This window comes from Festucalex cinctus, chromosome 7 (assembly GCF_051991245.1).
Source record: "Festucalex cinctus isolate MCC-2025b chromosome 7, RoL_Fcin_1.0, whole genome shotgun sequence".
Lineage (NCBI taxonomy): Eukaryota > Metazoa > Chordata > Actinopteri > Syngnathiformes > Syngnathidae > Festucalex > Festucalex cinctus.
Window position 1 is genome coordinate 16,036,647 of NC_135417.1, and position 26,027 is coordinate 16,062,673.

General features: G+C 39.2%; 1 protein-coding gene across 1 annotated transcript in view; it reads right to left on the reverse strand.

Moving 5' to 3' along the window:
• The window catches only part of LOC144022107 (mannosyl-oligosaccharide 1,2-alpha-mannosidase IA), a 150,183-nt gene that overhangs the window by 23,308 nt on the left and 100,848 nt on the right, over positions 1-26,027 (reverse strand). Inside the window, exons 3-4 of the mRNA XM_077526607.1 lie at positions 19,962-20,077; positions 17,537-17,617 (exon numbers count right to left, since the gene is read on the reverse strand). Of these exons, the coding sequence (XP_077382733.1) occupies positions 17,537-17,617; positions 19,962-20,077 (197 nt within the window). The remainder of the gene's footprint in view (positions 1-17,536; positions 17,618-19,961; positions 20,078-26,027) is intronic.

Sequence of the window (26,027 nt, forward strand, 5' to 3'; positions counted from 1 at the left end):
CGGACAGGACGTCGGGTATATTTCCAAATAAAACCGTTTGTGCACTTGTTTTTTTGGGAGGGACGCTAGCTAACTACATAGCATGACATGAGTTGGACATTTAAGCCAAAAACTGAACTCATATTAAATTAAACATGACAAAATAACAGTATTTAAACACAAAACTTACCCATTGTAGAAAAGCCATGGTAGAAGTCCCAGAAATAATGTCCAAAAAGCATATCCGTATGACAACAGGTAAGTGCGGCTATTGTTTACAATGAGGATGGTTGTTATCGCGTGAACTCAACTCTCCAGCCTGAACCCCCGTGATCTGGTGGGTGCAGATTTCCGGACACGCAACACACGTGGTGTGAATTGCAGTCCGGGCTGATACCATACGGAAAATGCGTGTGAAATGGGCGTAAGAATGCAGCAACTAGACCCCTCCAAGAGTTAGAATTACACTCCAATGCATTTACAGACAATGATGACTCTCCTTGAGACCAAGCTTGAATTTAGATTGTCAGTTCTTTGTGCTGCCAACAATAAATCCCTGGTGGACCAGGACAAACGTAAAGGAGACTGAGTCTCCAGTGGGTGAAGTGCCTCGAAGGACACATAGCATATGGTGTTGACTTCCATCCTGCAGCAGAGGTGTGAGTAACGGTGCCGTGCCAACCAACATGACAATGTCATTCTCTCGTCTGATTGGTCCCTGACCTCCAGTTGCGCACTGTTGCCATGGATCCCAAATGGGAAGCAGCGCTAACCCACCCCGTCTGTCAGGGGCCGGGGTTGAACATCTCGTGATTCCGCTCATTCTCTCAGCGGGAGAGGTCGGGGTGACATTCCCCCGTCTCATGCACACAGTTGAGCTGGGCTGCAAAGAGGATTGCTGTTCCCGGCGGGCTGGATGCGCCTCATCGATTTGAAGGTGCGGAAACTAAATGCGAGAGCAGCTTTGGCTTCCAGGTGCCGGCTTGAGAGAGGTGCGCATGTGAAAGGCGAATAAATCCAACGGAGCTCGTGAGAAAGCAGGTCGTTCGTTTTAAGGAGAATGGACAAGTGGATTAAATGACATTTAAATGCCATGAGACAAAAGGCCAACACCTGTAATTCCCTTTTCACCTAATCCTTAACTGTACACGAAACCATAATTTCACCCCTTAAACATAAACATAACCCCATTTCATCTCCTTAATCCTTCACCCTGATCCCGAGCAGTGTAATCCCATTCCCTGACCCGAAACCTAATCCAATACCAAAATCCTGAACTTCATCTTTCTAAACCTCTCACCCCCAATATTAACATCCTAAACCTAACCCTTCTACTACTAACCATTCAAACCCAAACACTTTAACATTGTCCTATAACAAATCCTAAACCGAGAACCCTATACCTAACCCCGAGAACTACTGTATACCTAAACAGTACCCCTCTAAACCTTATACCGAACCACGAACCATTACACAAACCCTTTAACCGAACACACTAATAATAACCCCTTTACGCTGAAACATTTGTATCCTAAAACCTGTAAACCTTAATGCAACCCTTTTACACATGATCCCTAATCTTTCTAACGCCTACCAGGGCAGAACAGTTTACAAACACATTGACTGATTTGGATCAGAGAAAAAACAACAGAAAACAGAAAGCATGAACAACACACTTAGCCGTAGAAGTCTTGGCATTAACTGTGTAGTCACTGAGGTGATGCCTGAGCAAATTCAGGCTTTCAGGGCATCTTCCTTGTCGCCCGAGATTAGTTTAACCCGAGGCCACTAGCCTGAGGTCATTCCTTGTAAACAGACCAAGATGTTTAGTTTTGCTTTTTTTCCAGGGTTTTCATACTGGAACATTAAATCGGTATGTTGGAGAAAAATGAAGAGGAATACAGAATTGTACAAAGACCAGTGATGACCTCAGCGCCAGTAGAAATATAGAGCCACGGGCATCAGAGGCCACGTCGATGACCATGAATCATTTTGACACTTTTCTACACAAGAGGAGCACTAAGAGGTGCGACCTATCCGAAGACGCCCCGATGTCTCGGAGGCTGAGGACGCCGAGGCGGAATATTCCGACTAGATAGTGAGTAAGGGCGTCTGATATTCCCCGAGAAGCCTCGAAGGACAGGGGAAGGGAGGCCTAAGGGGTCCTCTGAAGGGATCCTCGGCCTCGCCTCAAATGTCAGCGCTCATAGATACTGCATGGGCCTTGACTCCTTTTTGATGCTAATTAAACCGAGCTGCTCGCCAAGACGGAAAAAGCAAGGTTGCCCATAAAAGTCACGGACGACTGGTTAAAGAATGCGACCTGTGACCGAAGGGAAAAACCGTTCGATTCCCATTAAATGCAATCCCAGCTATGCAAAGTTCTGCTGTGTGATGCCAAGAATTTAACAATTAACCCTCTAACCTTAACTATATAATCCTTCTGAACATATACCTAACGCTAGGATGAACAATAACCCTATCTCTTCTATTACACATAACCCCTAACGCTCATAATCCTAATCTCTAACTATCCCTAACCTTAACCCGACGTGCACAAACCCTATACCTTATCCTAACTATAACTCCTAAATCCTAAACATAAGCCCAACTACAAACCTTCTAACATTTACCCATAGCCCTATGCATTACTACAAATCATTTAACTTTATAGCTAACCCCTAAATCCTTCTAATCTTAACCCGACTATAACTAACTTGGCCAAACCCTATCCCCATATTATTGTTATTGATATCAATATTGCCCATTTGACTGGTTAAAAAAAATGCAACCTGTGACCAAAGGGCAAACGGTTTGATTCCCATTAACAATATCAGAGTTGTGCTGTGTAACATCACAACTTCAGCATCTCGCTTCGAGTTTATTTTGGGATGTCGGCATTCGTTGGCGGCTAACAGGAGGAAATGAAATGAGGCTCAGGCATGTGCATCCAATTCCACGGAGATGGAAGATTTAAGCGGTCTGAGGCGTCAGTTCCGACACTTTTGATGTGCCTCCATCTGTTTTCACAGCGGTGAGAGAGTTGAAGGGGGGAGGCGCAGAAAGGCTCACCGCAGACAAACTGTCCAGAAAGACAAACATGAGTGACATTGGTGTCGTCTCTGATGTAAAACCCATTTATCACATTTGTCAGTCCGGTACGAGAAATTATACATTTGGTGGAAACATGAGAATCTAAATGTTGAATTGACATTGTGGACCTTAAAGCCAAATTTAGATTTAATGCCCAAATCTGACACAAGCGTGAGAACACCAAAGTAAACAACATTTAATTCTGAGGTGGGTGATTTTTGCCTTGAAAAATAACTTCATCAAAATTAATCAAATATGAAACTTGAACAAATAAAAACAAAACATTTTTAAAAATCTATTCATGCATTGCATTAAGTATATAAACAATTATGATATTGTGGCTGTCCAAACAAACAAGTATCTCTAAATTTCATGACTTGTGTTGTTTCCAGCTCGACAAAAAAAAAAAAAAAAAAAAAAGGCCCAAAAAATGCAAGCCTGAAAAATTTAATTTAAACACATTAAAAAAAATAAAGAAATAAAAAATACACAAATATATAGAAACATAATATTGTCACTGAGCAACTAAATAATGTCTTTATAATTTTGGTAAATATTTTAAATACATTTTGTTAATGAAGATAAAAGCCTCTGCAAATTAACAGAAAAAATTAAACAGGAATTAGTTAAAAAAAACAATGCGGGTATCTCCACATTAACATATATTGTTAATTAAAAAATCTAGTTATGTGACGCTAAATGGAAAAGCTAAAAAAAAATCAAACAAACAGAAGTTAAATCAATAAATGAAAAAAAAGTCTCTGCCCATCAAATAACATCGCCAATTCTATTGTATCGTCAATTTAACTATAATTATTTGAAACATGAAGCATTTTATTTTAATTTGCAATATACTAACATTAAAGGGATACTTCACTTATTTAGCCCATTATAGCAATAAAAAGTGAATATTTAACCTATAATTAATCAGAAAGTTTCATTATTTTTCACATACAATTAGTACCTTTAGAAACACATTTTGCAACTTGCTGTCGACTGAAAATGACATCACAAGGGCTCAGGTAACCAATCACAGCTCAGCTTGTGATTGTCACATGAAAAAAACCTAGAAAACAGGTGAGCTGTCATTGGTTACCTGAGCCCTTGTGATGTCATTTTCAGTCGATAGCAAGTTGCAAAATGTTTTTTTAAAGGTACTAATTGTGCAAAAATAATGAAAGTATCAAACTAATTATAGACAAATATTACCTTTTTATTGCTATAATGGGCTAAATAAGTGAAGTATCCCTTAAACTAAATACTGACTCCTTATAAAACCTACATAGAATAACCCAAAAAACTGGTGTGAAGAATTTCTAATATATTGGTGAATATGGCCTATCATTTTATCTTATTATGAAAGAATGTTTTTATCCTGAGCTAGCATGTGCAATGAGTGCGATAAAAATATAAAAAGGCGAACTTAACCGTACACGTGTCGTGAAAGTCACCTTGTTGCTAGCAGCGATCCAAGGCGGCAGTAGAGTGACATCAGCTAATGTTTTCAGTCGTCCTTGAACGACTTTGTGTGTGTAGGGTGGGGGTGTCACATCTCAGGTAGTGTCGCCCTGAATAACAGTCAACCCTGCACCTCCAGTTGTGGATGGGAAAAGCAGAGTGCAGTCGTTTTGTGTTAAAGTCACTGTCCCATGTGGTGACACCAGCAGGACAAAGCCACTTTAAAGGAGTATGGTTTGCGCCCCACAACGGCTTCAACGAAGAACGTGCAAAGATGCCACAGGACCCATATCCAAAATAAAACAGGAAGTCGGCCATTTTAGATGGAAGCAGCCACTCCGGACAAATTCCAGAGCGAGTACGAGGGGTGGGACTGGGAACCTCTGGCTACCTCACGAAACGAGACGATATGCGATACAAGGCTCACGATAAAGATTATCTCACGATATGACGATATTGCGATTATCAATATTTTGCTCAGGTAATAAATCCACGATAAAACTAATCATAAAATAATAATAATAATAATAATAATAATAATAATAATAATAATAATAATAATAATAATAAATAATAATAGAAATAAATGATACATAAAAATAAATCAAAAAATAATAAATATCAATCAATAATAATAAAAAATCAATAATAAATAATAGAAATAAAAAACTAAAAATAAAAATAATTCAAAATATAATAATATAAATAAATTAAATATAATATAAATACATAATAATATATAAATATGTATAATATATATATAAATCAAAATAAAATAATAATAATAAAAAGAAATAAAACTAAGCTAATGAGTCTTCTTCACCTGAAGACTTCCGTTCATTTCCCCGCCACTCTTATGAGGCACTCCCCCTAGTGGCCGGCCAAGTAATTGCTCAATAAGTCATGAACAATGGAGCCGTTACAGTGGCTGTATAGTAACTACAAATATCGCGATATTTGCGTAGACGTTTCAATAATCTATCAGGAGACATGCTATCACGATTTATCGCAATATCGATATATCGTCACACTTGCGAGTACTTCAGTGAACTCATGAGAGGGAATTCATCCAAATGCACTCCAATGAGAAGATGGTGTCATGAACAAATGGCAGATGCTAAATTATTGTGGGTGGAGCATGATGTTCAAAGTTTCAGGATTTTTGAGGATTTTGTAAAGTTCAAAAAAGAAAAACTAAAGCGTCACACTAGTTTGACCGACACAAATTTTGGAAATACGACAATGACCTTTCAATGACCTTCCTGTAATGTCGAAATCTCCTGTTTTAAAGCCCCCTTTCCAGTGTAGTTGTGATGTCTTACATTTCAACTAACACCTTCAATTTTGTGCGTCATTCCTGCCGTGCTGTTGGTAAAATGACATCCAGTCCAGCCCAGATGCTGCTTCCTTGCATTATTATAGCTTTGGAGGAGACAAATCATTGTTAATCAAGCCATAAAATCCATCATGAAGTGCTTCAGTTGTGTTCTTGTGTGTTAAGTCGCTGATTGACGGCGCTGAAACGCACTTTGGCAGCACAACAAAGTCATTTCCAGTCCTAATTTGCCGGCGCGCTTGCCAGTCACTCGCCTTGGCCGGCCTGCATCCGGCAAACACGCACTCACTTTGAAATCAAAGGCGGCATTTTCCCCTCATGTTGGTCTGACAGGAAAAACAGAAAATCAAGCCTTGTTTTTTTTTTTTTTCTTTTTTCCTTTTTTTTTCTCTTCACGCCCTGCTTCCGAGACGGCTTAATGTGATCAGCGCAATCACGGGGCTGAAATCAAAGTGAGACGGGTTCGTTAAGGCGGGAAATTAGCATCCGACTCTGATTAGGTTAGCACTGGGGTGAGCGAGCAGTGGATTGTGCAGCTACAGCCAGAAGCGAACACAAAAAACTTTCAAGACAAAAAAAAGGGGAACAGTGACCGGATGAGAGGTCACCATGTGTTCAATCCTGTGCTGTAATGGAACTCCGCGCTCCGTGGAATTGGCCCGAAAGAACACTTTGCTCGATGGAAGCGGAATCGGCAGCAAAATGAACTCCGGGGGAAGAAGCGGGAACAGCGTCGGAATTGGCCATTGGAGAATGGACGCGTTGTGTCGGAGGATGCCAGGCGGAACATCACAGCTCCTGGGATGCAATTACAGGTTGATGACCTCATCATAGTCACATTTTTTATTTCCGACGAGCAGATAGTAAACACCCTTTGTTCCTCGTCTCACAGGAAGTGACTCCCATGAATTGCTCCGCAGAGAAATGGAAGGACTCGAAGGAAGAGAGAATATTAGCGACGATTGCCTTCTTTTTGTCTGTCCTTCAACAAAACACGGTGGACATTCGATTCAGTTTATGGCCACAAGTGTTCTGCCGAGTGCTGAGTGAAGAAAAACACACAAAACGACAGGCCTCCACGCACCCTTTGGTTAGTTCAAAATTAAAATGGCTGACTTCCTGTTGAATTACAAGCATTTGTGATTGAGACTTTTGATATGTCTTATACATTATACTTTGTGTTTATCTGTAATATTTCATGGTAGGGCTACTCGATTATGAAGAAAATATTCATCACAATTAATTGGGGAATATTTGCAATCACAATTAGGCCAATTACGTGCGATTGGCTGGCAACCAGTCCAGGGTGTACCCCGCCTACTGCCCAAAGCCAGCTGAGATAGGCTCCAGCACCCGCCTTGTGAGGAATGAGCGGTCAAGAAAATGGATGGATGGATGGATTAGGCCAATCATGTAAAAAAAATATATATTAAGACAAATAAATTTCTTTGAAACACTACCCTATTGAACCAAACAAAATTTATTAGTCATTTTAAAATAAAAAAAGGTGCAAATATATAAATTTAAACAACTCAAAACTCGGGATGTAACGATAAGAGCGATATTGTGATATTAAAACTGCCACAATATCGTAATCATCATATTCACGATATTTAAGTGCAACACATCTGTTAATAAAAAAGTAAGGTTGATTTCCATTTGTGCAGTTATAGCACCCATTTTAGTGCAGTTGAATTTTCATACGGCATGTTTTGGCCCTTCTATATTTCAAATCCACACGAATTGTCAGATGAAGCGGCACATAATATGCCTGTGAATCGAGTCAATATGTGGAGGAACTCATAACAACATAACATAATAATAATAACATACTAATAATAAAACATAATAATAATAATAATAATAATAATAATAATAATAATAATAATAATAATAATAATAGTAATAATAACATAATATTGATGTGATGTACAAAAGCCCAATATTGTGTTTTTTTTACAACATTGTAACCTTTTTTAAATATCGCCAACCTCCCCACAATATCATGATAATTATCGTATCTTGAGCTTCATATCGTTATATCATATCGTGATATTTGGATATTGGTACATCCCCACTCAAAATTAGTATTAATAATCTTTTATTTTTGTTCATGATTATGCCGATTTTGTAATTGGGGAGTGTAATAACTGAAATTGTAATTTCGATTAAATTAATTTATTTTGTATTTTTTTTAATTTGCAGCGTTCTACTGAATGATCTCCGACAAGGTTATATTCAGGACCTCTTTATAATACATATACTACACACATTTGCAAAAGAAAAATGGTGAAACTTTCACGTAGTTGATTAGTATTTAATATGCATAGTTGACAAATATCAAACATATCCCCATCAGTGCACTAGATGCTTCAACTCAAGGCCTCGCACGCCTCGCGGTTGCTTGCCATCATAAAGAAGGTATTCAAAGTGGCAAGGTGCACCTAAGCTGAGGCTGTACTCCCTGATAACGCGCCCTCCTGCAAATATGAACCTTTCACAGGAAAAAAAAAAAGACCAGTTCAGCTGAGTTAATACACGCTTCACCCAGTTGGGAACAGGGCCAAGGAGTGTGTGTTAAGCTTGTGCGCATATTAACCCACATATCACATATTCTCCCCCCACGTTCACCTCAAAATGTCAAAATGCAGAGTAATCCTATTTCTGGCCATGTCCAAAAAAATAAAAAATAAAAAAAATATGACGGCTTCACTCCCCGGGAGTGTTAACACAAAATCCTCTTTGTCAAGAACATATTCACCTTTCCACTGGCAAGGAAAGCAGCGTTTTCTCTACAGGTCTGAAAGGAAAGCCTTTCAAATCTGGCTTGACAGGTAAATAGCTTGAGTGGAGCAAGCAAAACGCCATTGATCGTATTTCATGCTGGCAAAGTAACACCAAGCATATATTCACCAACTCAAACAAAGTGGACAAAAACACTTTCAGCTAGAAATAATACAATCAAATAGCATCTGATGAAGAGACCTTGAGTCAAATATATATATATTTTTTTCAAAACATGGAGTCGGCATCACATTAGCAGTTTTCGTTAACGGCTACATGATCTGGTCTAGAAAATAACATTTCAATTTCTGATTTTAATTCATTTCACCCCTCTGTAGTAGTGTTAATTTCGTCAACAAAAACGAAACAAAAATAATTTCGTCAACACACATTTTCCACCGGACGAATACTCGACTAGACTAGACTAAAACCCTCATTAATAAACAATATTCAGTCTGCATTTTCGTCGACGAATGAAGACGAGATGTAAATGTCCCTCACGTAATAAAAACTGGACTAAAATCTATTGACATTTTAGTGCATGAACAAAAACGAGACGAAAATTATATGATTTTGTAAAATCTTGTCTCTGCTAATCGGTCACATCTGTGACGCTATCATGTGACACACAGCACAAACACATGGGACAGACAGGAGGTGGATTCAGGGTGTAAAGCTAAAAAAAAAAAAAAAAATAAAATAAATTCTAGTTATAACGTAACATTAATCCAACTGTTATAGAGTTTCAACAACAATGTTAAAGCGACCGCTAACTAATGCTGGCTAACGTACTAGCTCGTAGCATGGAGCCATAGTAACCACTGTAATTTTGTGTGAAGTTGTTGTTCTTTAAGAAGATGATAAAAAATTGTATGGGAAATATTTTAGATATGAAATGTTCAACATAATCTGCTGACCAAAAAGAAAAAGAAAAAAAAACAAACAAAACAAAAAACAGGGCTAAAATGACCTGACTAAAACTAGAGTAAAACGTTAACAGTTTTTGTTGACTAAAACTATACGTATAAAATTCAATTTTCTAGGACTAAAATAAAGACTAAAATGATAGATTTATAGTTGACTAAAAATTTAATAAATAAAAAAGGGATGACGTTGTCTAACCGTGATCAAAACTAACAAGCATGACTAAAATTAGACTAAAACTGAGACTAAATTTAAAAATGGCAGACAAAATTAACACTACTCTGGAGAACTATCGTCCTAAAATGAACCACAGCGAAAGTTTCATCATCAAGGCTTTCGTTCTCAACCAGACTTCAGAATCAAACCGCATGTGCGATGTTGAAGACAAAGAACAGCTCATGGTTCAAGTTTCATAGTGAGGCAGCAAGCATGGAAAACAGCAGTAAAGCCCCAGTTGAAAAAGGAGGCTTACAGCATGCGCTTGACAGGCTATTTGACGCCCTATTAAATACCCGCACGAGGCGTCTCCATTTCGTGTTCTACGGGAAGAAATCAGAGCGCGCCATTCCTGCTCGCTGCCACCGCGACTGAGGTGTTGGGGAGAACGCCGCCGCTGTGAAGCTGAAAATTGCTTGGAAAAAGAACATTTGCGCGGCGCAACCTGGCTGCAATTAGAAAGCACAGCGTGGCGGTGCGCGGATATTTTATTTTGTGCGGCAGCAAGCGCGCATGCTGCTCCAAACGCTCTGTTAAAACGAAGACAAATGGCTTTAAAGATGCTCTCTGGCAAGTCATCAAACTTTGCCGCCACGCTCTGTCCGTACACAATGACGAAAACTTTTCAAGTTTACAAGCATGTTTTTTTCAAATTTGGTAGTAGTTGGGACAAAATGTCTGTGAAGGAGCCCTCAAAATGACCAAAATTCCCCAAGCATGGCTTCTTGAGATATTTTTGTGGATCTTCTCATAATATAAATGTCTACCAAATATCATCTTGCAATGTAAAACCAGTTTCAGGGGCTGAATTTTTAAAGCATTCCCAGCTATGTTAATGCGCCAAATACGAGGGCCTGATGTGCCCCACTAAATGTAAACACGGCGACAAAATTAACCACTCGTAAAATCAATGAACGGACGAATTAATAACCATCTGTACATAATTTCATCCCTAATCCCAGTGGATGTCTTGATGAAACGACCTTCATATGAGCCGATTTAAAACAATTACAATATTGAATTTAACATTCAAAAGAAGCAAGCCGTGCATGAAAAAAGGCTCTCGAGTGTTTCCTCTATGAAAGCTTTTTTTTTTCTTTTCTTTTTTTTTTTAAATAGGCCACGAGAGACCCCGAGCTTCGCTTCGAGAAATTCACCAACCTAAGTGCTGATTTTAAAAACAAAAGTGTAGAGATTAAAAAAAATAAATAAATAAAAAAAAATCATTAAAATGGAAACATTGATTGGTGGCGTGTGACCTTCAAAGTCCAAGTGAGAATCACAGAAACCTGGAAACTCTGAGATGTATTGCGTACGTTTTGCAATATTTCATTGGTTGATGTGGCAGTAATGATCTGAGTCCGATGGAGTCTGCTTAGCAACAAGTGACCAGTCAAACAACAAACTCAATTGTTGTGCCTAACTGAGAGCTGTATTTTTTTTTTATCAGTACCTTCTCCCTGTAGGTGTTTTTTCATTGACAAAAGTCTAGGTCCAACCAGGTCCCGAGGAACAGTCCTGGTCCCCTTCGATAAAATCAGTCTCCCTTACTTATCTGCCGACACATTCTGCCTGACAAAGATGAACAGGCACACGCTAATGTTAGCTTAGCTAAGCTCTGAATGCTGCACTTTATATTCCAGTCTAACCTACACGCCTGGGGGCACAAATGATTACCTTTCACAAATGCTTCCTGATAAAAACGAACACCCATGTTAGCATTAGCTTAGCTACAACTTAGCACTGGACGCCCTGATATTATACCACATAGCATACGAAGAATTATCACGACAAAAGATGTCTGGTATCTGTGATTGACATCGTGAAGGACATCCTAGCGGCAAGGACATTGTCTGTAGTCGGAATGCTACATTAGCATCGAGACGAGAGGCTATTTGTTGGCCAGTAGGCGCTTCGAGAACGCCCACCCTCCCCTGACACCCATTTATCCTTCCTGATTGTTACCTCCAAAGGGGGATGCTGGTGTTCCCACTGAAGCCCATTAGCTAATTGCCCAATGCCGAATATGACGCCGCCGATCAATCAATCAGCGCAGCCTCGGCTGTTTTGGAACTGAGCTAATGTGTTTGTTTTTAACATGAGGGTACCGTATCTAGATTTGAAGTTCCACAAGAACTTTGAGTTAATACGAGCTAGTGTGTTGAATAATTGAACAGGTTTCATTCATTATTTATTTCAATTGATCAGCTCGAGTGAGCTAGCACACTATTTATTCATTTAATTAATGGCCGCGGTAGCTTGGTAATATAGTCACGCTCAATTATGCCGCTATCTTGAAGTTCTGACGCTAGCTATTCTGGCAGTAGCTAATCTGAGTAGACCTTGTTCTAACCAGCATCAAAACTCAATTTAACTTAACTTTTCCATGATGTTAACTCAAAGTAAGATACTTTACGTGAGTACAATTGAACTTTGAAGCCAGATTGACAAAGATTTCACATACCGGTAATAGCCCGTTAACAGGTACTTTATCAAATGAGAATTGATTAAATGCTAACTAGCTTACTAGCTAATAGTATCTAAAGTGCTCAGGCAGATCCTTTTTTGGAGCACTCTGAATAACCAACGGCACATTTGAACAACACTTTCAGTTTCCCAAGTGATGCAGTGCACTCTCATGGAATATTTCCAAACGCATCCAAGAATTAATGCTAACATGCTACCAAGATAGTAACCTGAACAAATGCTAACAGGCTAAAAAAGTTGTATGCTTGTAGCCAGCAATCTAGCAACTTAAGTACAGCAAACGTGAAGGTAGATTGATAAGGATTGGAATGAGAAAGGATCAAATGCCTTCAATAGATGAATTTTGATAATTAGCTGGATCGATAGCAAGACAGACAGACAAACAGATGGAGGGGGAGAGAAAAGACAGGAGGCAAAGAGGGAGAGGGTGCAAGACAAAGAAAGACAAACATGCATCCAGGGAGAACGAGGGGCTTGAAAATGGCTAATGAGCGTCTGAGTGAGTGAGAATTCATGGACCAGATGAAAAGCGGCGCCGCAGACGTTATGTCCATTATGTGCTGCCAAGGCCAACTTCTTTTTATTTTGTTTTGTTTGTGTGCAATAACAAAAAGGTTTCAAGATATGAGAGCGTCGAATTGAAGGTTGAGAGAAAACAATGAACAGATGACCAAATAATTAAAGTTTGGCTTTTTTTTTATGTACTAATTGTCTTCATTATTATTTTAGTGTTTTCATTTTATCACAGCTTTAATCGTTCGATGTCATGGATATCTTATGCGCATCTAAATCATAAAATCGAAAATTCTTACCTATGTTGAGTGCTTCTTTGAGCGCGCTTTTGAGCATTTGTGTTGTCATGTTTGTTTTGCGGCTTTATCCGCCCGTGTAATCACGTTGTTTATGTTTGTGGCGCCTTGACCTCCGCTCGCCGCGCACAACAAATTGATATTCATTACGTGGCTAATGTGGACCTCTCGCTTCTTCGCCATCAGATATGCAGGAACATTATGGAAATGATGTGCAGGTGCAGCCGCATCTGTTTGTTCTGTATGCACCAACTTCAAAACACTTGCAATTATATCGTGACGACGACACAGCAGATTTGCTGATTTCAGTGTGCTACACTAACTGCGGAAAGGATGCGATGCACTTTCCGTACAGCTTCCGCACGGCTTCCGCAAGGACTGCAATTCACACCGAGTGCGTTGCGTGTCCAGAACTCTGCACCTGCCAAACCACAAGATCACAGGGGTTCACGCTGGAGAGTGAGTTCACGCGATAACAACCGTGTATATAGAGTCCTATTTTGTAAACAATAGCCACGCTTGCCTGTTGTCACATCGATATACTTTTTGGACATTATTTCTGAGACATCTAACATGGCTCTTCTACCATGGGTAAGTACATTTTGTGTATAAATAGTGTTGTTTTGTCATATTTAATTTATTCTGAGCTCATTTTTTTGTCTTACATGTCCGACTCATGTCATGCTATGTAGTTAGCTAGCTTTTCTCCCAAAAAAACGAGTTCGCAATCTGTTTTATTTTGAAATATATCAGATTTACCTTGATGGGAGACGCCCGACTTCCGGTCCGGCTTGTGTAATTTCTTCGGTTTCACGAAAATCCGTATGCGGCGTCCAGAAAAATAGAGAAACCTTCTGCAACGCCGCATCTGTTCCGCACCACAGATGCACCGCACCGCAACTAGTGTGAATTGACACGTAGACCTGAATGCGGTCTATCCTTGCGGCGTCCGTACAGCCACCGTACGGAAAACGCACCGTGTCCGTTCCGCAGCCAGTGTGAATTGAGCGTAACATGCTAACACTTGTCACATTAACACAGTGAAAGCTAACAACACCTACAGGATCAAGGCATGAGGTAATATATCTGTATTACTCATTGATGCTAATGCTAACTTGGTAGCAAGAGAGCAATATGAGCATAAAAAGAATTGTGCCCTTTATGGCATACCACAGGAAATGATAATTATTCCAATTTGATAACATGATATAGTAGGTAAGCTAACATATAGCAAAATAGCAACCATGTACATGTACATGTACACTTGTCACACAAGTGTCTGTCACACAAGCCGGACAGGAAGTCGGGCGTCTCGCATCAAGGTAAATCCGGTATATTTCAAAATAAAACCGTTTGCGAACTTGGGGGGGGGGAGCTAGCTAACTACATAGCATGACATGAGTCGGACATTTAAGACAAAAAAAATCAGCTCAGAATAAATTAATGTACACTAGTCTGGTACTATGAGATCTGATCAAAATGCTAATATGCTAACGGTTGGTCCAGGCTTTATATAATAATCATGATAAAAATAATAAACATCTCCACTTCGATTGTGCTTTACTCTCCCGGCGAATTCAATCCATTCTTTGTGTGAGTTCTGGCCACTGCCCAAATGAGTGTGCCACAATTGGAATCCTGCGGTGAGACGGATGAAAGGTGTGATGCCTTTGAGCGGGAGAACGGGGGAGGACAAACAAATCAACTGCAGGGACTCATTAGAGAGCTCTTAATGACGACAGCCTTGTGGCAATAGCAAAGCCTTTTTCTTCTCCTTCGGTCCTGTCGCACTGAAGTCTTTGTTAGGCTTTACATTCTGCAATTAATAAAGGGCACAGGAGCAGGAACTACAAATATTTGTCAGTTGTTGTGAGATCCACTAAAATTTGGTTGCTAGTAACAGCTCACATGTTATGTTAGCATTTGATCAACTCATTTTAAACTAAGGGCACAATGAAATGGGCCATTTAAATGTTCCGACTTATTTGAATGTCTTCATTATAATGCTTTTTGTTGTATTTGACATGCAACCATGAATACAGTTTTTATCATTACCTTTTTATCTTTTTGACAACAAGCTACTGTAACTCCTCTAGATTGACTTTACGTCAGTGGACAGACCATCGACACGAAAACAAGAAGCTGTCAGTCTTCCCGCTATGTATGAATAAAACATGTAGCTTGCGCACACGCTTGCATGGCTGACTGCTGACACACGTCAACATCCATGAGTCTACCCAATGTAAATATCGGCTTGTTTAAAATGCCATTGAAGTTGAAAAATCTGCCGATGGGAGAACCAACAAGTCTAGAAAAATTAGTGAAAATTATGGTATGGGATAAAATAGCCATACTAGACATACTGTGGTCTCTGGGAAATCACGTGAAGGTTGATCGCTATATGTGAAGATAACGTGGTCATGGCAAGATGCTGTACCAGGATTTGGGTATATGTATCAACAAGGAAGGACATCATTGGTTGTACTGTATACACAAATGAACACTAGATGTTTTGTTTAACAATAGGAAACGCCTGAGGCTCTGAGCTAAAATTAAATGCCGACAACTGTCACAAGAACGGACATGAGTCAAAAGTAAAATATGTCAACAAATACATAAAAGCAGAATCATCTAATAATCAGAGGGAATGAAGACACAAGTCTAACTTTACCAGCCTGGGGAACCTCACTCCATTCACTATCCGGCTTATGCTCACAAAACAAGGTTACAACAGTCTACAGATGTGAAGCATTAGCATGTCAACATGTGAAAGCATGTTATAAATGCTAATATTGCAAGACTGGGGGAACCTCACTCCATTTACTTCCCGGCTAGTGGTTGCAAAATTATTTTTGAGAAAACATTTTGGACGCAGTACAAATGTTTAGTTAATGTCAACACACATTCATGGGATGTATTTATGCTGAATTTGCTAACCTGGGGAACCTCACTCCATACCTTGCCCCAAATGACCTTACCCAAATGTCTATGTTGGAGGTAAGTACATTATTTCAGTATTAGTACTAATAAAAGCTATTGATTCGTCACCATCATTCCATAATGTATAGCCATGCGGGTGCACCAGAAGAGCATCTCGTTAAAATGGGTTACATCCAGCATATTCCGCTATATCGCATATGTATTCACATTTGAAATCAATTTTTATTAATGCCGCCGGAGACGTTCCGTCGGCGCTTTCTCCATTAGCCCGTGCGCAGCCGTAGCATGTGGTCGCTGTTAAAAATAGTCCACCTACGGTGCGGGGGTGGGAGCAGAGCGAGTGGAGAGGTTGGGGGGCGTCTTTGCTGCAGGGAGATGCTCATTACGGTGCCTCACTGACCTCCAGCCACTCTTCACGGATAATGAAGGTTTGTATTGGTAACCTCACTCCATTCTTTTCCCACTTGTCTTTGTTGTAACGCCACAAACGATATTTTAGTGTTTTGTATTAGAACATTGTTTTTACCAATATAATGTAGATGTAATTATGCTACGTTGTAAACGTGGGGAACCACATTCCATTTTGTTTAACCTGTCCGTCTTGATGCTATATGTGGTGCTTTGTATTAGTACTGTAATTGTCCAGCTAGTGTAAATGCATTTATGCTACTGCTGCTAGCCTGGGGAACCGCACTCCATTCATTTTGCCTGCTTCAACATGTTGTCAATTTATATATGATTTTTCAGCATTTTTCTTATTTCCTTGTCATTGTCAATATAATGTAGATGTATTTATGCTAAATTTGCCAACCTGGGGAACCTCACTACATTTTGTTTTAACTGTCTGTCTTGATGCTATATGTGGTGCTTTGTATTAGTACTGTTATTGTCCAGCTAGTGTAAATGCATTTATGCAAATTTTGCCAACCTGGGGAACCTCATTCCATTCATTTTGCATGTTTCAGCATGTTGTAAATCTAAATATGATTTTCAGCAATTTGTCTTCGTTCTTTGTCATTGTCAATATAATGCAGATGCATTCATGCCAACCTCGGGAACCTCACTCCATTCGTTTTCTGTGTTTGTCCACGTGGTGCAGCTATATATTGCAATTCAGTATCTTGTACTATACTTTATTATTGTCAATATAATGTAGAGGTATTTGTGCTAAATTTATCATCACGGGGAACCTCACTCCATTCATTTCCAGACAATGCTACATTTCCAGCCTATGGAAACTCATTCCATACTTTTCCCACTGCCAACTCAAACGTGATGCAATCCAAGACGGATGTTAGTAAATCCAACCTGACATATAGGCAAGTGAAAAACTAGACGTGAAAAAAAGCAAAGTCCATCTTTTGACGCACACACTCGACTTGTACTGTCACACACTTCCCAGGAAGTCTTTTCATCCGTCAAACTTTGGACTGGGAAAAAAAAGCAGGAAGTGGATCTCGGCAGGCGGGAGTGCAGCGGGATAACACCACTAGACATCTATTCATCTTACCTCCTCTCCCGTCAGATAGTACGCCGACAGCAGCCCGCCGACGTAACGGATGTTCACCTCAAAGAGCGACGCTTCGCCATTCTGCGGCGAGAGAGAGAGAGAACGTCACTTGTCAGCAGCAAGATGACATTAAAGCATTAACACATATGATCATTAATAATGTCATCAATCAAACTCACTTGTAGACTCTCTCTTGTCTAATGTGTATATTTAGAAAGCAATAGCGTTCGATTTGCATTGTCGTTAAATCAACGGAGAAATGACAAAAATGGAACCCCGGCGGCTCGTTTGATACGCAAGCTGACATTAGTCAACGCAGTGATGGCATCATGAGTAAAATATGAGCTGAATCTGTGCCGCGCACATTGGAGACACGATGTTAACAATACATTTCCACATATAAGAAACCCTGTTTTTTTTGTTTTTTTTTGTTTTTTTAAAAAGGCAAATATATCAATAATTATCTTCAATTTCAGTTAATATTTTCTTATTAAAAAATATGAAAATAAAATACATTTCTTGAATTTCACTGAGTAATATATCTACATTTTTTTTTATATGACACCCATCTTTATAAAATATATATATTTTTAAATATAAAAATAATGTTCTCATATTATTTATTTTCATTTATTTAGATTACATATCAGTTGATTAAAATAAAAATAGTTTCCTTATGTTTCTGCTATTCATACATTTATTTGGCCTTTATTTTTATGGCATTTTTTTTTTAGATATGTTTAAAAACTTTTTTTAAAATGTTTAGCTCATGAAAAAAACAAAAGTTATTTGAATACATTTATTTAGCATGCTGTGTGTAACACATCACAAATAGACATATTTTTACATTCATATATTAAATCAAATTTTAAAAATTTAGATTTTTCACAGATTAATCAAAAGTAATTACATTAAATGACAGACGTAAGTGTTCTACATTTTTTAAAGGCAATTTTGAAATTTCAATTCCCACAAAATATATTTAAATCATTTTCATGATTTTACACTTTGTCAGTTCATTTTATTTATTAAATACACAATTCAGTCGAAAACAAATGTAATTCTGATCAATTATTTTAAAATAATTTTTTCACTAAATTTATTTAAAAAAATGAAATGAAATCTCAATTGACGGGTTTACATTGAATGAATTGTTTTTAAATATGTAAATATAATTTAATTACAAAATGTTATCAAATTAAAGCACATTTTAAATTACAGTTGTATTAATCTTAATAATAGTACAGTAAATTAAATTATACTTCATTTTTAATTCCACATATCCACACATACTTTATTTCATTGGCTTTTAAAGCTACTGATAAAATAAGAAATTATATTCGGCAGCATCTGCGAGTAAAACGGGAGATTGACACCCTGACCCTGTAGTTAAATATTATCGACAAAACGTAACCCTAGAAAGGGCAACGCTAGATTTACGCTCCTTATTTATGGGCGTCAAAGTGCTGACTGACGTGAAAAAAAACTAAATCGATGCGCTTCAATTTTTAAGGCTCTCATTTGTGTCGATCTGGGTCATAGCGAAGCTTTGTGAAAACAAAAACTCTGGAGGAAAAAAAAAGCGCTGGTGATGACATCATCCTCTTAGAATGCTTTGTGTGTGTAGCCAGTGGAAGAAATAACGAGGCAAAACACTTTTTTTTTTTTTTTTTTTTTTACCTCCTTGTTCCTGCTCAGTGTTCATTTTGACGAGTTCATTTAGAGGCGGCAGCTCAAGTAAACAATGTGTGAATAAACATGGAGCTTGCAAGTGAGTGAAAATGGATGTAACGTAGGGGTCTCAAATCTCAATCACTGTCTCCGCTACAAAAAAAATATTTGACTGAAAAACCCTAGAACAGTTTCACTGAGTGACACAATATTTGGTGGAAAAGTCTATTGTGACAGGACACATAAAAAAAGTTTCAATGACCCATGTCGGAAATTGAACAGGAAGTCGGCCATATTGGTTTGAAGTAGTTATTTTGGGGATTCCAGGGCTTGTACACTGATGAACAACAAATGAGCTCCGATTAGAAGCAGATATCTTAATTGCAAAATTTGTAGTCTATGTCAGGGCAACTGGTGGCCTCTTGATTAATTTCTCTTTTTAAAAAAGCTTTTTTTTTTTAGAATCCCTGCCACCCCACCCCACAAAAAACAAACAAAACAACAACAACAACAACAACAAAAACCTGATGGCTATTATTACTATAATCCGGGTCACGGCACCAATTGAAATGTTCTGGCGAACCTCTACTGGTTCTTTTATCCTTAATCTTCGCTAGTTTGTAACTACCAGAAGACTGTACATTCTCAGTTGATGAATGGATTTTGGTTTGACGCAGCAAATGATTGAGCATGACTCGCCATAGATGTTGTTTTATTGGTCACAAACATGGCTAAAAGTCAATAATGGTGTTACCGAGGTTAGGTCCAGGTTGCTCCTAACCCACTCCTTGGCGTCGTTGTACTCGTCCAGCAGTCCCATAATGTAGAGAGTGTCCAGCGAGTCGATGATGGATGCTCCTCTCAGGCCACCTGGAAGCACAGCAGACAAAATGACTAAGTGTCGCCGAGCCGTGATTTATGACCGCCGGCGCCGCAGCTGCCGCCGAAGAAACATTTATGACATTCCTATTTGTATACGAATGAATAAAATATAGCAGGTCGCCGGTGCACTTAAACTCACGTGTATTTTGACAAAAGGCAAAGATAATCACTGTTTTCAATGAAGTTGATTACCAAAATCATTTGACAATCGATTAGTTTTCAATTAATCGATTCATGAGTACATCTCACCAATACTATTAATGAAATGCTCATTTGACTTTATTTTAGTGTACAGATGTTTGGGACTTGAGCAGTTCCGACTCGTGTTGCTTTTTTTTCGGTGTACAGGTGATCATTTGCTTATGAAGCACTTTGGGTCCCCTGCAGCACAAAGGGAAGACGTGTGGAAAATTCCATATAAGGCGCAAAAAAGAAAAAAAAAACACAACCTTAAAGTGAAGATGATTGATTGCGCACCAAGACAGACAGAGCAGATCAATCCATCAATGTTTGTTCTCGGGGTGCACACGTGAGCCAATAGTGCAGTTTTTTTTTTTTTGTTTTTTTTTGGGACTTTCTTTGTGCAGCCCTCGGACACAAATGGACCGAGAGCCCCAGGGAGCGACCCAGGCTAATAAATGTTGCCTCTGTTATGCTTATAAGCGCTGGAACAAACATGCACAACTGTACCCTGTATGCTGTGTTTTGTATTTATGACTGATACTTTTGTTTTATTTTCTGTATTTCCATAACAATGAGTTTGTTATTGTTGTTGGCTGGGTGTTTTGGACACACTCGTTAGCTGCGATATTACCAGTGCCTCTTCGATACAACCATAAAAATAGGGTTGTAAAATTCAATAAAAAAAAATAAAAAAAATGAAGTGAAGAAAATAAAAACTTGCCTTTTTCATATTTGTAATTTTCTTTTAATTTCATTTAATTATATTTTCAATTAAAAATGTGTTCATTTAAATTAATAAAAAATTAATCAACTGATTTGTAAGCTTCTATATTTCTAGTTTGAAATCACATTTAATTTTAATTTTTTATTTATTTTAGTTAAATGATAGAATTAAATCTGAATCTCTAAATCTGAATGTTTAAAATTTACATTTTTATTTAATTAAAAAATAGAATTAAAATTTCTAAGTCATTTATTATTTACATTTAATTTTAAACTATTTTAAAATATTTTTATATGTGGTATAATTTTCTTATTAGTTTTTGTTGTTTTAGTTTTAGCCATAATAATCCGTCGCATAACGTTTTCATTGTAGATGCGCCTCAAAGGAGCTAATCTTGAGAGATCAATTCACCGTCGCACAGGACCTCAGTTGCTTTTATGTTGCTATATTTTCAGTTGCTATTATGATTAAACATTTATATAAAACCAAGGTTGACTAGTTGGCAAGTTGAAAAAAAATATGCATACATGATGTGACGTGCATAAAAAGTAGAACAAAAAATCACTAGCCTGAAGGTAACACGCCATCGTCATGTGTTCATTCATCATGGTTGTCAAGTGGCGGTCAGCGATGGACGCGGGCGGGACACATTTAGACCACCGCCGTCCACATCATCAATCAGCGATGCCATCAAATGACAGACATCTTACGTACATACAGTATGTGCGCCTTCCTTCTTTCTCAGACGCGTTTCCACTTTAATTTGCATTAATAATCATATAGTATGTAAAGTGACTACGCACCCGCACACTATCTATGGACTGCTAATTAAAGAGTGACTATCACGCACAGACCTCTGCCAAGGAAATGGGAACAGTCTTTTATAAAGTATAGCTCACAAAAAGTGAGCATTATCATGGAGTGTCTGGGAAAGTTCAAATGAAATGTGCCCGTCGCCAAGTGTGAGCATCATTTAACAGATGCCTCGGTGAGGTAAGGTGAGCGTTTTGGTGTTGGCGGCTGATGCTAATTGATGCAGATGCCTGGATCCGCGCTCATCACGCCACCCCGTTGCCAGCGGTTACCGCCATCCAATTATCAATGGCGGGGGCAACGGGCGTCTTGTTAGCGCTAATGCCGTCTGGCACCGCGGGAGCGGGGTTAGCGCGTCGATGACTCAGCGCCGCGTTAGCGACGGCAAGCTGCTTGCTATTCAGGACACACGTATGGTAGTTCCGGCGGACAGATTAAAAAAAAAAAAAAAAAAAAAGACTCCGCCGCAGTGGCAGCGAGAAATGTCACCATGTCCATCAGTCAAGATTGCGGGCTATCCATACAGTTCAAAAGTAATGGAAGAGTGAGGCCAATTCTTTTAATTGTGGGAACATATCCTCCTGACTACGAGCAATTCAAATTTGTCCTCTGTAGTGGACCTTTTCAAACCTGAATATCTCCCACCCAGTGCATACGATTGAATTAACTCCTTTTGTACTCTATATAGGACATTCAGAGCTTTCCAATGATACCAAATGTGTAGGGGTGGGGCTTTGCTACCTTTTGATTGCATCATAAAAGAAAATGGCTTCCCACAGTGCAAGCACTTTTTAGGGAAGAGGAAAAGTAAGTGTATAACACTTTTTATTGAACAAATTTAAGCTTTAAATGTAGTTAGCATGTTTTCTATAAGACTCTTGAGAATACATTAAAGTATTGTTTTAATTATTTTAATGGTATTTGAGCCTAACATTTAAGTTTAAAAAAATGTCCTCTGTAGTGGACACATCATAGCTTCTTTTTTTTTTTTCAAAAAAATTTATTTTGCAATATTCCAGTTACTTCACAAAGATTGGGGAATATCAAAATAAACATGATTGGACAATATTTTTTTTCCTGGTAGTCAGGAGGATAAGTTATTGTGATTTTTATTCTCCACACTTTTTTGCCGTGTAACAACTCCCACACAATACTTCCGATTTACACCGTTCAGATTTCAACTTGCTGCAAAGATTCAGGCCTCCCGGGGTATATATCGTCTGATTCCACATTATTTACAGCAGTCTCACAATTTAATGTTAAATATCAACTTTTCCCCATTCATTTTCAATGGGACAGACAGTGTCACTTTCCACGCCCACTTCCATACATATAACTTATCATCATTACCAGGTGTCTGATACTGCTCGCTGGCTTATTTGGTAAAGTGCATTGTCCAGTAACCAGGAGGTCATAATTTCATCATTTATCTCTCAATTTACTTCATAAGCATTCCACATGCATTCAAATCTTAGTATTCAGCTATTAGCATTCAGCTTTAAGTATTCCCACACAATTTCTCCAGAAATTGTATTTAGTCTAGTTTATAAAAACGTAACTGCTTCAGACGAAGTGACTTGTGTGAAAGACTTAAGATCTGCTTCAATTACAGTCATTGATTTCAAGCCACTTTGTTTTTAAATGAGTGGTGACACGATGCAGTAAGATACAGCGAGTGATTAGACAAGCGTTTCCAGTCAAGCCTTTTACACTGTGTCATACTCTTTATCTCCTCTCGCTCTTTTGACCGCGGTTTCAACGGCGTCCCGTAGACCTAAGCGGAGGTTGAACTCTACTGCAGATCAATAACGCAATCAAACACCAAAGAGCGTCTCGCACACATTAACTAAATCAAAGGCTAATACTGAATGCAAAACAGCCCAGACTTGATTAGAGCTGGCATTCCAGACTCGGGCGCACCTCAATCTAATCGTCTAATTTGGCGCCCGGGGAAAGCGCGGCGAGCGTGTCAGGATGGCTGATATGACAGCCTCTCAGATGAGATTACACAGTGTTATCGAACGCTCGCATCCTCCCCGCTATCCATAAGCCTGCCGCGCATCGATCAAACGCGTTCTCTCGCTGTGCGAGAAGGCGGGGGTAGCCGTGGTCAGCGTGCTTCTGATGCTTTGTCGAGCCGCAAAATCTGACAGGAGGTAAAAAGCCGGAAGATCTGATTAGGCTAAAAAGACTACAAGACAGTAGCAAGCTTTCAGAGGAGCATTCGCTTTGCCAAAATGGGACTAAAATATCAGATTCAAAGTCAAATGAAAGACTATGTGCGTCTTTTCAGGTATCTGTTCAAGACAAATGCAGACATTGCTAAGGATTCCTGTCAAGTGTACATTTTCACCAGGATGAATGGGTCTACAAATATTGGTGAATTTCACGGTTAGTCATCAAACTTTGTTGCCAACCTGCACCCACACGCAATGACTGAAACTCAATGATTTTGTGTCAGCCATCTGTTTCCTGTATGCGGTTCAAATTTGGTAGCAAATGGACAAAGTCTCTCAGATAATGTTTGCCTATCAAGCACCCCTTGAAATGACCAAAATCCATCCATTTTCTTAACAGCTTGCTCCTCATAAGGGTCGCGGGGGTGCTGGAGCCTGTCCCAGCTGGCTATGGGCAGTAGGCGGGGGACACCCTGAACTGGTCGCCTGCCAGCCAATCGCAGGACACACAGAGACGAACAACCATCCATGCACAAAAGCACACCTAGGGACAATTCGGAGAGCCCAATTAACCTGCCATGCATGTCTTTGGAATGTTGGAGGAGACCGGAGTACCCGGAGAAGACCCACGCAGGCACAGGGAAAACATGCAAACTCCACCCAGGAAGGCCGGAGCCTTGACTCGATCTTGCATCCTTAGTACTGGAAGGCGGACGTGCTAACCAGTCATCCAGCCCGAAATGACCAAAATTTAACACTAAAATGGTTATTTAAAACCAAAACTGAAGACTGATGATTGGGTCTTTTCAGGCTTGGTGTCTTGAGACTTTTTGTTTTTTTTGGAGTCTGTCTGTGATAGACATGCCTCGCAAATTTCATGTTGCTAAGTGTAAATGGCTTGGGGGGATGATTTCTGTTTTTTTGTCTTGCGGGTTTTGCTAGGGACCAAGCATATGTTTTTACCGAAATGAATGCGCCTGCAAAATCTGATGAATTTTGAATATGGGAAAACCTTTAAAATTGTGATTTCAAACTTCACAACAATGTTCCGCCTAAACAGAGTGACAAACATCAATTCCTTTATAATTTAACGTCATCCAATTTTGTACCATTAAACAAAATCTGTAGGATGAGTTTGTCTTTGAAGGACCGCCAGAAACAGACAAAGCAACCTTATGGGTTCTTGAGACTTTTCTGTGGGTTTATACTCATGAGAGATCATCAATATTCAACCATTCTTTACATTTTCTTTCACCAATATTGCCTCCTCAATTTTGAGGAGGCATATATATGCTTTATTCATTTCCTCTGAACATGGAAAGCTATAGCCCGGATCCTCTTCGCCTTCATTTTCACACCCAATTACATTAAAAATCCAACATATTTTGTATTATGGCCTTGAGGAACGTCGGTTAGCCTCCTAAGAAACACTTGTCCGTACCGTTCAGCATCACATGAACCCAATTCCACTCTGGCGACCGCTCTTGGTTTGATTGCGGCGTCACCCTTCTTCCTTTCCAGGGCGCTTGGGGGCAGTTGGGATCACTCGTGACCTACCTAACCGCCCCCCTTACGCCTCACTTCTGAAGTGTGGCCCAGACTGCCGAGCAAAGTGTGAAAGTTCCCCCAAGCCTAGCAGGACAAAGGGAATTCATTTCACGCAGCTTCGCCCTGTAATTCTGCCACTGCCTTTCCCGCTTCCCCTTTTTCTGCGACGGGCGCCTGACTTGGAATTGTTATGCCGGCAAACACATAACGTGGGGGCAATAAAGGGAAGGCGATAGACACGGCAAGACTGCTGAGGTCAGGCGGCCAAGTCTTTGCTTCAGGAATCAAACACATTTGTACATGGTGGGTGTGCAGTGAGTGGCTAGACTACGACAATTGGAAGAGAAACTGACCAGATTGATTGAAACATTAGCAGATATTTCTTTATGAATGAAAATACATAAAACTCTATGACCATGAAATATTTGCTTCAAACCAAAATGGCTGACTTCCTGTCATTTTACCTCTTGAGATTTTTTGTCAGACGAAGCAT